Raw genomic sequence first — 14,542 nt, forward strand, 5'->3', positions numbered from 1 at the left:
AAGTGAGAGAGTGGCATGGACATATATACACTACCAAATGTAAAATAGATAGCTAGTTTTGGGGTGAGGATTAGAAGAAAATGTTTTGTGAAAAGTATGATTAGAGGAAACATCTTCTACAGAAAAGGAGCTTTAATTACACGGAGAGGAGTTCACAACTTATTGTAGAATTACTTCTAATTTTAAGGAAAACATACTAACATTGTTATGCACTTGGTTCGCTTTCTTCTCTGTATGGGTCCAAAGAAAACCACTTTGCTTCATTAGTGTGAAATACCATTTGAACTTTAGGACAGAGGTTGGCACACTAAACTATGGGCTTGTAGGCAAAATGTGGCCTGCCATCTGATTTTTGTAAATAAAGTTTTATTGGAACACAGCCATGCTCATTCATTTAGGTATTATCTGTTACTGCCTTTGTGCCAAAACCACAGAGTCCAGGAGTTTTGACAGGGATTGGCTGGCTTGTAAAGCCTAAAGTATTTACTCTCTGGCCTGTGATAAGAAGAGTTTGCCAACCTCTGTTTTAGGGGGATAGGAGGGAGGAAACTACAGTGAATTTACTCTGGATCATCCTGAAGCCACTGAAAGTGATACTTATGAAGATTGAAATAATGTGAAAATACTTATGGTAAAATAAGTAAAACTTACATATCACAAAGTTTATTAAAGTTATGGAATCTTTGTAATTCAGTCTAATGTTTTAAAATTATTTTTTCATCATAAAAGGACAATATGATCATTACAGAAAAGTGATATAAATGTATGTAAAGGGAAAATCATGGGCCCCTCCTCCTATACTCTTAGCCCCCTCCCATCATACTGCCTGGAGACAACCTTTTTAAGATGAACCCGTATACTTTGAAACTTTATTTTTTTAGTGTACTTTTAAAAACAAAATAGCGTGAATTTCTACATGCTGTTCTGCAAAATAGTGCCCATTTTTCAAGATTTAGTATTAACCGTTGTTTGTAATTGCAGGCAGTACAGACCCCAGAAGGGAGGCATTTGTGTTGCCAACCATACTTCACCGATAGATGTTTTGATCTTGACAACGGATGGGTGCTATGCTATGGTAAGAACAACGCGTTGATATTTCAAGTAATTGCATGTGTTGTGGATTGTTCAAACTTTTGTTTTATTTTGGCACAAATTAGAAAGTTAGTTTTATATTAGAAAGTGACGTGTTATACTATGTAAGTATATAAGTTATCAATATTAATATATTTACATGAGGAATATATAGTGCAAGAAAAAGAAGGAAAACAGCCATTATATTTAAGGTAGTAAGAAATTAACTTAATGAAATGTAGACATACTTGAGCATGATTGGACTTTATAAAGTTGATACCATCTTGCTTGTAAAATCCCTGCAATGTTTAACAAGCAATAAAAAAAGTTAAAAAAAAAATCCCTGCAATGTTTAATGACACTTTGAGATGTTAAAATCTTCCTCCTTAGAACTGTACAAATCCCTTACCAGCCAATTAGTTCTGTCTCCCTTCAGGGAGTCATATGCAATTAAAGAAAAAAACCCTGTCCCTTTAATGAAGGTCGAGCAAGGAAGGCAGATATATATACCACATTGCCTTTCTCAGTTCTTGCCTACAGCCGCAAAAGAAAAGAAAAGGAAAAAAACCCATCAACAAACCACAAAGTCCACAGTAAAAATCAGACACCTCACAAGACCTTTTTGTGGCATTTCTGGCATGTTTTCAGTTCAAAGGGTGTTTTCTGTCACCCTGAAGAACTTGTCAAGATTTTCTTCCTCTCTTTTATTTGGAGGATCACTAAAGATGTTCTTTCCTGCTGGTGGTAAATATGCCCTAAACTGATGTGTGAATAGAATAATGAGAGAGGAATCCTGGGGAATCTTCTTTTCATATCTCATGGTGGTGGCTTGCGCTTCAGAGAGAACAGATGGATTTTATTTCACGTGTCAGCTCTAGTGACTGTTAGTCATAGTCTGGTGTGCTTTCCTGGGAAGGCATTTGAAGGGAGCCGTTATTTAATTTATTTATTTATTTTGAGGTATAGTTGATGTACAGTATTATATAAGTTTCGGGTGTACAGCATAGTGATTCACAATTTTTAAACGTTATACTCCATTTATAGTTATTATAAAATATTGGCTATATTCCCTGTGCTGTACAATGTATCTTTGTAGCTTATTTATTTTCTACATAGTAGTTTGTACCTCTGAGTCCCCTCCTCCTATGACTGATACTCATGGTCTGGTGTGCTTTCCTGGAAAGGAAGGCATATGAAGGGAGCCATTGTTGATTTAAGGGTCTGCTGCAGATAGGCAAGTAGGGAGTGCTGGCATGTGTGTTGGTAGCTGACAATCTGTGGCTTATACAAGTCATTGAGGGGGGTTTGAAGACCTTTGTAAAAGCTCCTAGCTCATTGCCAGATATTTAATCTAAGACACAAGTTCATATATATAACTCTTGGGCAAACACATTTTAACATGTTATTAAATTTCTCTAAGTTGTGGAGCTCTTTCTGAATTTAAGGAAGCTTTAACCACCACTCTGAAAAGACTTAATGGGAATTGGTAGTTCTTAACCTTTTTTAGGTTAGCAATCAGTTAATATTTATGTATCCTTTTTTTAGAAAAACAACAACATACATTTGCATCATACAAACAAAATTTTGTGTATAATTTCAAGATGTTTATGGATCCCAGAAAGCCCATCCAGAGACGCCAGAAAGCCCGTCCAGAAACCCTCATGTTAACAATCCTGGATAGACCCCACCCATTTCTGGGTGTATATAATAATTCCTTGCATTTATGTGGACAAGCACGTTCACATCCATTGTGTTTGACCTTCCCTGTAATCCAAAGGGGTTAGGGCTGAGATGTTGTAGTTGAGAAAGCAGAGGTTCAAGCGTCTTAACCAACTTGCCTAATCATGATTTTGTGTTTCTGATACAATATTCATTCCCTGTCCTGGTCAACAAAGAGTTGAGTATAACTCATTTGTGACTGAAGACCTCAGAATTTTGTTAGCATTTTCCATGCTTCTTGATCATATATAACTGCAATTACAGGTGCAGTATACAATTGTATAAGTTACAGTATTAGCCAAGGCTTAGAAAAGCATAGAACCTGCGAACTTTCTGATGGGTTGAGTGATAGAAACCAAAAGCCATTTGGATTTATTTATTTATTTTTTTAGTTTTAATTTTTTAATTGTAGTTGAGTACAATGTCATGTTAGTTTCAGGCGTACAACATAGTGATTCAACACATATACATTATGAATTAATCACCACTATAAGTTTAGTAACCATCTGCCACCATATAAAGTTATTGCAACATTATTGACTATATTCTCTATGCTGTATATTACATACCATTCCTTATTTATTTTATAATTGAAAGTTTGTACCTCTTAATCCTCTTCAACTATTTTGTCCCACAACCCCTTCCCCCCATCTCCATCCTTTCTAAGCCAACCAGATTTATATCAGAGGCAGCAGAGGGCAGAAGTGGGAGGAACTGTACAGCTAACCTCCAGAGGTTGTATTTGTCCTCTTTTGGCTAAATATAAACTATACATCAAGATCTCTTCTTAGTGCCTTTTCAGAATTTTTTTTTCTTCCTAAACAAAGCTCTCTACTTTTTTTTTAAAATCTAGAAATATTTTCTAACTTAGAGAGAAATTGTAATAATAAGAATGTTGCATGGAACATCCATATGCCCTTTATCCACATGTACCTGTTGGTAACATTTTGTGCCATGCTTTATTATTTACATTCTCATGTGCTGCTTTCTCTCTCTCTATGTAAAAATGTGTGTAAAATATTTCTACTTTTAATATGTTTATATGTCATATTTATGTGTAATACTAATATAATATTAGAAATCTGAGTCTGTAACAATTCATTCAGTTCATCAAGTTCTTTCTTAGTTTTCTGCAACCTATATTTGTATCTCCCTTTTCTTCACAGTGAATACCCTTTTTCCCAACAATATCAACATGTTTACTCATTTTCTCAATCCTATAATACATCTAAAATTGCTTCAGGATTGCTTCACCTGTTTTACTACAAAAAGAAAAATATGTTGTAAAAAGAATCAGGGTATTTTGCATTTCTTGGTACCCCACCCAAGATGGAGCAGATGTGGTCAAATACTATCTTTGTAAATTTCTTAGATTTTTTTTTCCTCCCCCTTCCTTCAGTGTTCTTTTATTCATTTGAAATACAGTTGGGTTCATTTGTTTAAATTTGCTTTCATTTTGCTAGTTGCATCCTTTTTGATTTATTTTTTAAATTTGTGAGACATTAATATGTTTTGAAATGTCAAAACTAGACAGAAAACTACACTCATAGAAGTCACTCCACCCATGTCCATTCTACCCCATTCCCTCCTATCCTTGTAGGTTTCCAACTACATTGGTTTTGCATATGTTTTCTTTTTGTAGAGGTAAACAAATACATGTGTATATTTCCCCTTCCATCTAACACAAAAAGTGGCATACTTTATTTGCTCTTTTGCAATTGTTTTTTTCACTTAACAATATCTCCTAGAAATCACTCCTTATCAGTCATAGAGATCAACCTTATTCTTTTCCTAGCTGTATAGTACTCCATTGTGTGCATGTACCATGGTTTATTCATCTAAGTTCTTATGTTTGGACATTTAGGTATTTTCCAATATGTCGCAATTACAAATAATGCAGTTATAACTTTGTGCATATATATTTCCATTTTGTTGGAGCTATATCTTCAGGGTAAATTCCTAGAACTGGAATTATTGAGTTGAAGGATAAATGTATATGTAGTTTTGATAAATTTGCCAAATTTCCTGCTATGGGTGTTATAATCTCCTCATCCCAAGCAATGTGTGAGAGTGCCTGTTTCCCACAGCCTTGGCTCAGAGCGCATTGTCAAGCTTTTGAATCTTTGTTGATTTGAATGGTCAGAAATCATATTTCAGTGTAGTTTTTTTTTTAATATTTATTTATTTATTTGGTAGTGCCGGGTCTTAGTTGCAGCAGGTGGGCTCCTTAGTTGCAGCACTTGGGCTCTTTAGTTGTGGCATGCGAACTCTTGGTTGAGGCATGCATGTGGGATCTAGTTCCCTGACCAGGGATCGAACCTGGGCCCCCTGCCTTGGGAGTGTGAAGTCTTAACCACTGCACCACCAGGGAAGTCCCTCAGTGTAGTTTTAATTTGTATTTCCCTTATCTTGGCTGAGTTGAAAGACCTCTACTTTTTAAAGCTAGAGTAAAGCTAGTATAGCAACATAGCTTAAAATTCAAAGGCGCTACTAAGAATACTTTGTGCTAATATTTGGCCAGTCATGTCCTTTGAACAGACTAAGAACTTCAATCAGTAGAAGAAGGCCAATCTTTTCTCTGAGTGGGGAATAGGAACTTACTGGTACTAAAAAGAAAAAAAGGCTTTCTTTGGACAGCTATGCCTTTGCATTTTTTTCTCATGGTCCTTCTAGGTTGGCCAGGTTCATGGTGGATTGATGGGAATTATTCAGAGAGCTATGGTCAAGTCTTGTCCACATGTCTGGTTTGAACGCTCAGAAATGAAGGACCGACACCTGGTTACTAAGAGGTAAGCAGCATCATTACACAGTATCCATTGGGGTAGCATAAAATCTTTCAAGCCTTGGTCTTCCTGCCAAAGAAGGCAGAGCAGTACTAAAGGTTAAAACTAAAACATATGGAGCTCTATTTGTGGTTGGCCTTTTCTGGTGAATCACCTGTCTTAGCTAGATTTTAAAATTTTTGAATTCTGTAATCCTAGTGGGATACATGATGAGATTAGAAGGCCCATACATTTACATTGCCATGACTTAGATATAGTCCAGTCACTGAATTTTTAAAGTTGAAAATTACTACCTTGAAGGTAATAATTGGTAACCATTGGCTGAATAAATAGATGGTGGATTAAGTGTTTGCTGAATGACCGTTATCACTTAAATCCATGTAGAGACAGACAGAGCTAATGCTATTTATGGAACAGGAGAAGGAACTCCTGGGGCTTGGGGTACAGTTGCTTACCAGAAACCTTTGTTTGGAAACAGCTTTTACCTGAGGCCTTTAACTGAAGGCACTCTGATCATTGCTGTAAAGATGAAGGTGGGCCATGCTTTTAAAAGTAAAATGGAAAGTACCTGTTGAAATCTCTTTAAGGTTAGAAAACTGTTCCCCATCTTGAGATTACTGAGCAGCAGTATATACTCTGGCAGCTGTAATCTCTCTATCTCAGCTTTACCAACCTTTACACATTTTTTAGAAAGGGACCAACTTGAGTTTATTTTCTTTACTTGTATCTTATTTCTTTCCTCCTTATTGCTTTACAAGTATATCTGTGTTAGTAGAGAGTAAAGAATACCAAAAAGGATTCCCACCTCTCTCTTTTTTATGGTATAATTTTGATCCTTTTTGTTTCTTCACAGACTAAGAGAACATATTGCTGATAAGAAAAAATTACCCATATTAATCTTTCCTGAAGGTAAGAAGGGACAGTGCTTATTACCAAGCTATAGTTGCTAACAAGTACCGAAAGTATATGAGGAATTGGATTGTTCTAGAATTGGCATTCTTAGTTCAGATCTATGCTGTCCTGTAGGGATGGGACGGCCTCTGAGCTAGTAATTCCCTGCTTTCTTTTGAGATCTGATGGAAGTCCTGGTACCTTTTTGACCTTAAAAGTTGTTTCTGGGTAATGAACTTAGAAAGGTATTGTCCGTAACTTTTTAAAGTCCTTATTTTAAGATGTGCTGAAATTGTCACCTGTCATGAGGAAATTGTATCTTTAGAGTAACCAATAATAAAGTAAAAGTTCGTTATTAAACCTGCTTAGAACTGTCGAATTACTACTACTTAAGCGGGAATTGATTTGTAAAATGATAATAAAATATCTGTAATTTTTTTTCTTTTTAAAAAAATCTGTAATTTGATATGACTTGAATATTTTAACTTATTTTATATCAAAATGATTCATTTTAAAAATGGCTGCTTTAAAAAATATTCACCCTCTTCTCCCATTTCCTTATAGGAACTTGCATCAATAATACTTCAGTCATGATGTTTAAAAAGGGAAGCTTTGAAATTGGAGGAACCATATATCCAGTTGCCATTAAGGTAAAATGCCCTCACCCCCCCAAAAGAGGGCAGTGACTTGGTAATGTCATTTTGATATAATTTCAAACTTAAAATTTGCAAGAATAAGGAATACTTGTGGACTCTTTACTCAGATTGACCAATTGCCCCATTTGCTTGATCACTTTTTCTCTCTACTGAGTTATGTATATAGATATGTGGGGTGGTACTGTGTGCCAGGCCAGTGTCTGAGTACTGAGGACGCCATGATAAGCAAAACAGATACTGTTCCTTCTTTCACCCACCTTCTAGTTAAGTGGGAAGACAGATATTTAAGAGTCATGTCAATAACCCTCCTGTATCAGTGCTCTCTGGCTCTAGTCAGGTGAGTTATATGGCCTGGGTTGCTCTTTGGGTTTTTTGTTTGTTTGTTTTTTAAATTTTTAATGGAGTGTAGTTTTTTAAATTGTTCTTTTAATTTTTATTGGAATATAGTTGATTTACAATGTTGTGTTAGTTTCAGGTGTATAGCAAAGTGAATCAGTTACACAAATACACATATCCACTCTTTTTTAGATTCCTTTCCCATATAGGTCATTACAGAGTATTGAGTAGAGTTCCCAGTGCTATACAGTAGGTCCTTATTAGTTAACTCTTTTATATACAGTAGTGCATATCTGTCAACCCCAATCTTCCAATTTCTTTCTCCCCCTCTTACCCCCTGGTAACCATAAATTTGTTTTCTACATCTAGTTTGCTCTTTGGATCCTTTCTGTCAAGTAAAGTAGCTTCTCTTTTTTGGGGTGTCTGATAGAGATGTTTGGCTTATCATCCATTGACATGGATAAGAGAAACTGCCACTTAATTCCTAACTGGAATGCATTTTCTTTTCTCTTTTCTCAGTATAATCCTCAGTTTGGTGATGCATTTTGGAACAGTAGTAAATACAACATGGTGAGCTACCTGCTTCGAATGATGACCAGCTGGGCAATTGTCTGTGATGTGTGGTACATGCCCCCCATGACCAGAGAGGTATGCCATAGACAGCTGGTCTTTGGTGCTTTATCTAGTCAGATAAAGGCAAGAAAACCTTTACCTGAAAACCTGGGTGTCTCCCTTCCTCACATTAGCTACAGTTGGACTTTCTGCTTTCTCAGCATTAGTCATTAAAAAGTATATATACCTAGCTCTCTTCAAAATCAAGCTGGTTTTATATTCAGAGACTCTTTTCCGTAATAGTTTTTACAATTGCCATTGGTTTCTTGAACCTGCAGGTATTGTAGAATTTTGTATCTTGAATAAGGCTAATATAGAGCATAATAAACATATATACACGTGATAAAAATATTAAACAGTACAGCACTGCATTTTCTTAATAGAACAAATGATACTTGCTATGATTCAGAATAGAGCATATTTGAACTAAAATATGAATCTTATACTTTAAAACAAATCTAAATGATTGTGAGACATTTGAAAGCATTATTTGAAAACTCTGTCTTAAGAAAGTACTTGTGATTGTTTTTTTCCAGGAAGGAGAAGATGCAGTCCAGTTTGCTAACCGGGTTAAGTCTGCTATTGCCATACAAGGAGGGTTGACTGAGCTTCCCTGGTAAGAAATTTTTCAGAAGTACTATCACTTTTTTTTAAATTAAAAAAACTCAATTTTAATAATGTCATTTATTATGCTTGTTAGCTGGAGATTTAGCTGACACTGACAGTGGCTCATACAGCATAACGATGGCTTAACTAAGAGAGAATTTCATCTCCCATACATAAACATAGGCAGTCTAGACTGCTATAACAGCTCATTCTGTATTGGTCTACCATCCTTGGTGTGCTTCTACTTTATGGTCCAAGATGGCTGCTCCACCTCTACCCAGTGAGTACAGCAAAATGGCTAGCAGGGAAGAACTAAAACAAGAAGGACACATTCATGTCTTTAAGAGTACAGGCTGGAAATTGGACAAGCCACTTCCACTTGTATCTGTTTGAACTGACACCTTGCTGCAAAGGAATCTGGGAAATGTAGTCTTTGTTCTGCATGGCCACGTGTCAAGCTAAAATTTAGGGTTCTTTCACTGAAGAAGAAAGTGAGAATGGATTTGGAGGAATGGGCCCTGGGAGGCAAGGGGCAACTTACAGACTTGTTCATATTTAACTCCAGCTATAACTATATTAAAGAAAACTTAAAAACTTGACAGGAAATAAGCAAAATATTTTAGGTATGGATATCTATGACTTCAGTTTTTTGTTTCTTTGAGCAAGATTGAATGTAGGTGGGAGTATTAGTCTGCTCAGGCTGCCATAACAAGCTACTATAGACTGGGTGGCTTAAACAACAGAAATTTATTTTGTCACAGTTCTGAAGGCTGGAAGTTCTCTGTTGTGTCTTTTTAAAAAAATTAATTAGTTAATGTATTTATTTTTGGCTGCGTTGGGTCTTTGTTGCTGCACACGGGCTTTTCTCTTTAGTTGCAGTGAGCGGGGGCTGCTCTTCGTTGCGGTGGCTTCTCTTGTTGCGGAGCACGGGCTCTAGGCGTGCAGGCTTCAGTAGTTGTGGCACATGGGCTCAGTAGTTTTGGCTCACGGGCTCTAGAGTGCAGGCTCAGTAGTTGTGGCATGCGGGCTTACTTGCTCCGCGGAATGTGGGATCCTCCCGGAACAGGGCTCGAACCCTTGTCCCCTGCATTGGCAGGCAGATTCTTAACCACTGTGCCACCAGGGAAGATCTGGTGTGTCTTCTTATAAGGGTACTATTCCCATCTTGAGGGCCCAACCCTGATGACCTCATTGAAACCTAATTAGCTCCCAAAAGCTCCATCTCCAAATGCCATATTATTGGGAGTTAGGGCTTCAGTACATGAATATTGGGGGGCACACAAACATTTAGTCTGTATCAGTGAGGGTTATAATAGGAGATTGATTCTTACACACACACAGACATAGGATTTGCAAACTGGCACAAAATAGTCCATACTTCAAGTCCTGTAAGTGTAATAAAGTCCTGCTGTCTTTTTGGTGTTTGAAAAGTTCATCGGAGGCAATTTTGGCAATGTTGTAGGAGCAGGATGTGGCTCACCAAGTCAGGCTGTCAGCCAGGCAACCAAAGCCTTCTGAACCCGCAGAGGAACGTAGGACTATTTAGGGATTAAGCCTCCTGAAGAAGGGCTGGCTAGATTCTTATATACGCTTTAATGCAAGGGTGGGGAATGTCTCTAAAATATTTTATCCATTCACATACCTTGAATACAACTAATTTCACCTAGGAAAGCCTGTCTCTGGCATCTGTCATGCTAATGAACAAACTCCTAATTTCTACAGTGAAAACCCATTTCTAAAATTCATTATGCTAATTAACAAAGCTTGGGAGGTTGATGGGAGATCAAGATAGCTGAAACCTTATAGTGGCACCTCTGGAGGGTGGCCTTCTGATTAAATGCCTAGTTGACCACTCTGGGAGTATGAGTTCTTGATTTAGGGCAACTCACTTTAGGGCCCTAAAGTCAAGACTAGGGTTAAGACAGGTTAAGACTAATATTTGTATTACACTCTCTAAACTGGAATATGTGAAACTAAATTGCAGACATCCTACCATCATGAAATGACAGGCTTACCAATGTCCTAATTTACAGATGTCCTAGTGACCCACCCATGTTCATATGTGTAATGGGCTTCCTCTTCCTTGTTCATTGTTCTCTACTCTTTATCCCCCTTCCTCTTACCTGACATCCCAGCCCCGCTCCTGCCCTGAAGCCATTATGAAAAGCTTAGAGCTTTGGATCTATAGTCTCAGATACCAAGGAAAGGAAGAAACCCTTTCGAAACAAAAATAACCTAAGGGAGTTAGCTCCAGGACAGACTCCCAGTCAGATTGGCTTGAACGAAATGGCACAAATGATCCTCAGAGTTTTAAAATTTCCTTTTATCAGGCCATCTGCAGTTTGATAATAAAAAGTTACTTTTAATTACCTGGCCTCTTCTTTAAAAAGAAAATAGGCTCACTGCCTTTCCAGATGTGTTTGTCATTTGGATATGAATTAACATGTCTAGATTTTTTTTCCCCCTAGATTAAATGAGAATTTAATTGTGTCATCTTAAAGTGGCTTTTATATATGGCTACTGCCCTCCTTAAGAGCTAAGATCTGCTGTCATTGCAAAGGGGAATTAGGTAAAACTTTAAAGTCTCTGGGGGTGGCAAGTCACAGCTGGGGTGCTCAGAGCAGCATGAGGTTTACTGGAGTGCTTGGGAGGGAGAATTGTGTAAAAATAATGTCAGGATGCTCAAGGACAAATGTTGCTGACTGTGAATTTTTATCTGCTTTGGCCTGGACCTCAGGAAAGGAGGAATGGCCTTTCTTCTGTCTCTCCCTCCCTTCCCTAGTTCTTACTATTCAGAATTCACAAAGATGCTCTGAATAGTTAGAGGCAGCTCATGTGGATAAAAGAGGCTCTTGTGGACAATTCTGGAGACCTAACGACAACTTATAACCTTATTTCATGGAAATTTCCTACAACTGACCCCCTGGAAGATTTGTGGACCGAAGTCTATTTTTAAGTTGAGGACCTCCTGGTGGGCCGTGTCTTAGTTTTGACTTTAGAGGCCAGGACATGGCAGTTGTCTCAGGCGGCCGTCTGTTTGTAGGTCACTGTCTTCATGGCATTGAGTTCACTGGCTAACCTATGATCCATTCATCATCATTAGAGAGCACTTGGTAAACATTCATGCTTAGCTGGGTTAAAATTAAACAGGCAGAGTATAAAGTAAGCAAGTTCTTGGTCCATGCTCTCCTAGGAGTTAAAATCTAAAACATGAGATTAGGAGAGAGAGAGTGGCCCTGACAGTCCAGTCCCCTTCCAGCTCTTCCAGCTTGTTGTTTCTTTGTGTTGTCTAAAGAAGGAAGTGCGCACAGAATACTTATAACCCAGGCAGGTCTGTTTTCTCCACCCTGGAGAGAGTTCAAAGATTCACAGGCTCTGAATTAAGGAATGCTGCTTACATAGGCACTATTATTGGTTGAATGCAGTTTATGTTTTTGTTGCTTGTTTTATTTTGAGTCTGTTTTGGAATATGGAAGATTATAGTACTTGAAATATAGTGGTTTGAATCAAAACATGATTTGTTAGACATAGGATTAGATTTGAATAATGATGAACCCATTTCTCTTTAAGGAATTTACCCACACATACTCAGTATCCTCGCCATTTCTTGTGTGTTTATTTAAAATTTTTCATATGGCTTTCTAGTAAGATATAGGTCGATTTAGATTAAAAATACCTAGTACTTTACTTTCCTTGGGGAAAAAGATAGGTAAACAATCCTAGTTTTAATACAGTATCCAAATATTGAATATAGCAGCCCTAACTTATAAAAAGAAACTGAGCAGAGAGATTGTTTTATGTTAATCAAACATCAGAGAGATTGTTCCTGCCTTAAAGTAACACAAGTCTGATTGAGTGGCAGAGCAGAGATTGAAATCTGGTTCCTTCTGCTTCCAAATCCAGTGTTTTTTTGCCTAATCTCTGACCAGCTGCTAAATGTCATGGCACCGTGCAGCGTGTATTAATAGGTAACACTTTTAAATCGCTGCTGGGAGTATCTTTTATTTATTTGTCTTTCTGTTCTCAGGGATGGAGGACTGAAGAGAGCCAAGGTGAAGGACACCTTTAAGGAAGAGCAGCAGAAGAACTACAGCAAGATGATTGTGGGCAATGGATCTCTCAACTCAGAATTAGACTGAATGCCACCCAGGCTTTCCAGAACTAGTCCTTAGAAATGGAATGTGGTGGAGTATTTTTTTGGGGGGAGGGCGTGTTGTTTTGTTTTACCGTTTTTGTTTTTATTGTTAATCTTTTCTACCCAGTGATTGTCTCTACCTCTTGATGCCAGAGGCAGAACCCACGGTGCCCTTTTGGCTTTTGTTGTTGTTATAGCATTGGCCTCATGAACTGTAAGGTAGTTTACTGAGTTTGAACAGATTCTCTTTTGTAAAATGATTATGTCATTGTAGATTGAATGAAATATTTGTACAGGAAAATGTGCTTCTAAAACACTTTGGGAACTCGTTGTGTTTAGAACTCATTGATATGGTAATTCTCAAGAAAATACCCCAAACTTTGTTCACGATTAGCTTTCTCACGCTCTTTCCTCCCACTCTCTTTAATCACTGAAACAGGGATTACACACGAGTTTGAGTTACTATCATGGTTTTGTTCTACTACAAGGTTGAAAAGAAAAATGGAAGACAGTATTTAGGAGAAAGGACAGCTTTGTGGCCACTTGATCTGAAAGTTGAAAGGAAATTAAATATTTTTTACTAGCGTGTTAGAAGAGACATCCTGTTTGGTGAGCTTTACCAAAGGAAAGTGAGTCCGCATGACTATGTGTGCACACTTATCCGCAGGCAACTTGAAAATAAACATACGTTAGCCAGCAACTAGTGATGAAGTTTTTAGTTTTCCCGTTTGTTTACTAAAGGTATATACCTAAGGCCTCTCCCATCTACTGATTTGTTTGATCTTGTAACTAAACACATTTCAGATAGGAGGAGCCTTTGACAAAACCACAGATCACACTGAGTGTCTTCAGCGGGGGTAGGAGTGAGTGAAGTGTGTGGCACTGTCCTTCCTCCTCCACCCCTTTGTCCTTTATTTCAGAACTTTCCCAGTTCCTTAAACAGGAAAATAAGTGGTAAAATTACCTTTTGGAAACTGAGCCTTAAGTTTTTTAAAGGAGAAAATACATGTTTCCCGACTCCGCAGAATAAGCAATATTGATAGCAATCTAGTGCAATCAGAGTGTTATTCCTCTTCTGGTAGCCATGTACAAAATGTGACACTGTCTTACGGTGAATATAAATAAACTCTATATTTCTAAATGTCTGTTGCATTATTTTCCCTGCACCTCTACCCTCTTACCCTCTTCTGATTTTGAGTAAGTTAAATTCTTTTCCATTACAAACAAGGATTGTTTGTTGTTTTTCATTTCAATGACAGAGTTAGATTTTCTGGGGCTGGAACATCTGGGAAATGAGAAACATGAACCGCTGGTTTTGGTGTGTTTTTTCTTTTTTTTTATTAGCCTAGTTGTCTGGACTCTGACCCTTGGATTCCGTTCTTTTGCAGGTGAACTCAGGCAACTCTCTCTTAACTGACTCTAGGTAGGCCTGCCCCAATGCTATCAGTGAGTATTCTTCTTATCAAGCTATAGGAGTTTGATCCCAAGGGAAGATTTGTGGAACAGTTGACCATCTTGGTCAGCTACCCTTCTTTTCTCACTTCCTCCCATCTTTTCCCTTTGTTCTTGCTTTAACCTTTGCCCCCACCCAAAACAAACAAAAACTCTCCTGAGTGTGAACTTGACCGAAAATCAGCAAATCCAAATATGTATGTTGGGGTGACTCTTTGTCTTATTTGTTTTTTCTCAGAAGATTTCCTTTTCCGTTTTCCTTTTCATATTCAATATAGCTT

The 14,542-nt window shown here is 37.6% G+C and overlaps 1 protein-coding gene across 1 annotated transcript in view; it reads left to right on the forward strand.

Annotated features, from left to right (window-relative positions):
* GPAT3 (glycerol-3-phosphate acyltransferase 3) overlaps positions 1-13,917 on the forward strand; it is a 53,479-nt gene extending 39,562 nt beyond the window's left edge. The window contains exons 6-12 of the mRNA XM_079920655.1: positions 982-1,075; positions 5,464-5,579; positions 6,427-6,482; positions 7,029-7,114; positions 7,976-8,104; positions 8,605-8,684; positions 12,702-13,917. Of these exons, the coding sequence (XP_079776781.1) occupies positions 982-1,075; positions 5,464-5,579; positions 6,427-6,482; positions 7,029-7,114; positions 7,976-8,104; positions 8,605-8,684; positions 12,702-12,813 (673 nt within the window). The 3' untranslated portion in view covers positions 12,814-13,917. The remainder of the gene's footprint in view (positions 1-981; positions 1,076-5,463; positions 5,580-6,426; positions 6,483-7,028; positions 7,115-7,975; positions 8,105-8,604; positions 8,685-12,701) is intronic.
* Positions 13,918-14,542: the final 625 nt, after the last annotated feature.

Source organism: Stenella coeruleoalba, assembly GCF_951394435.1.
Source record: "Stenella coeruleoalba genome assembly, chromosome: 4".
In the NCBI taxonomy this organism is placed as follows: Eukaryota; Metazoa; Chordata; class Mammalia; order Artiodactyla; family Delphinidae; genus Stenella; species Stenella coeruleoalba.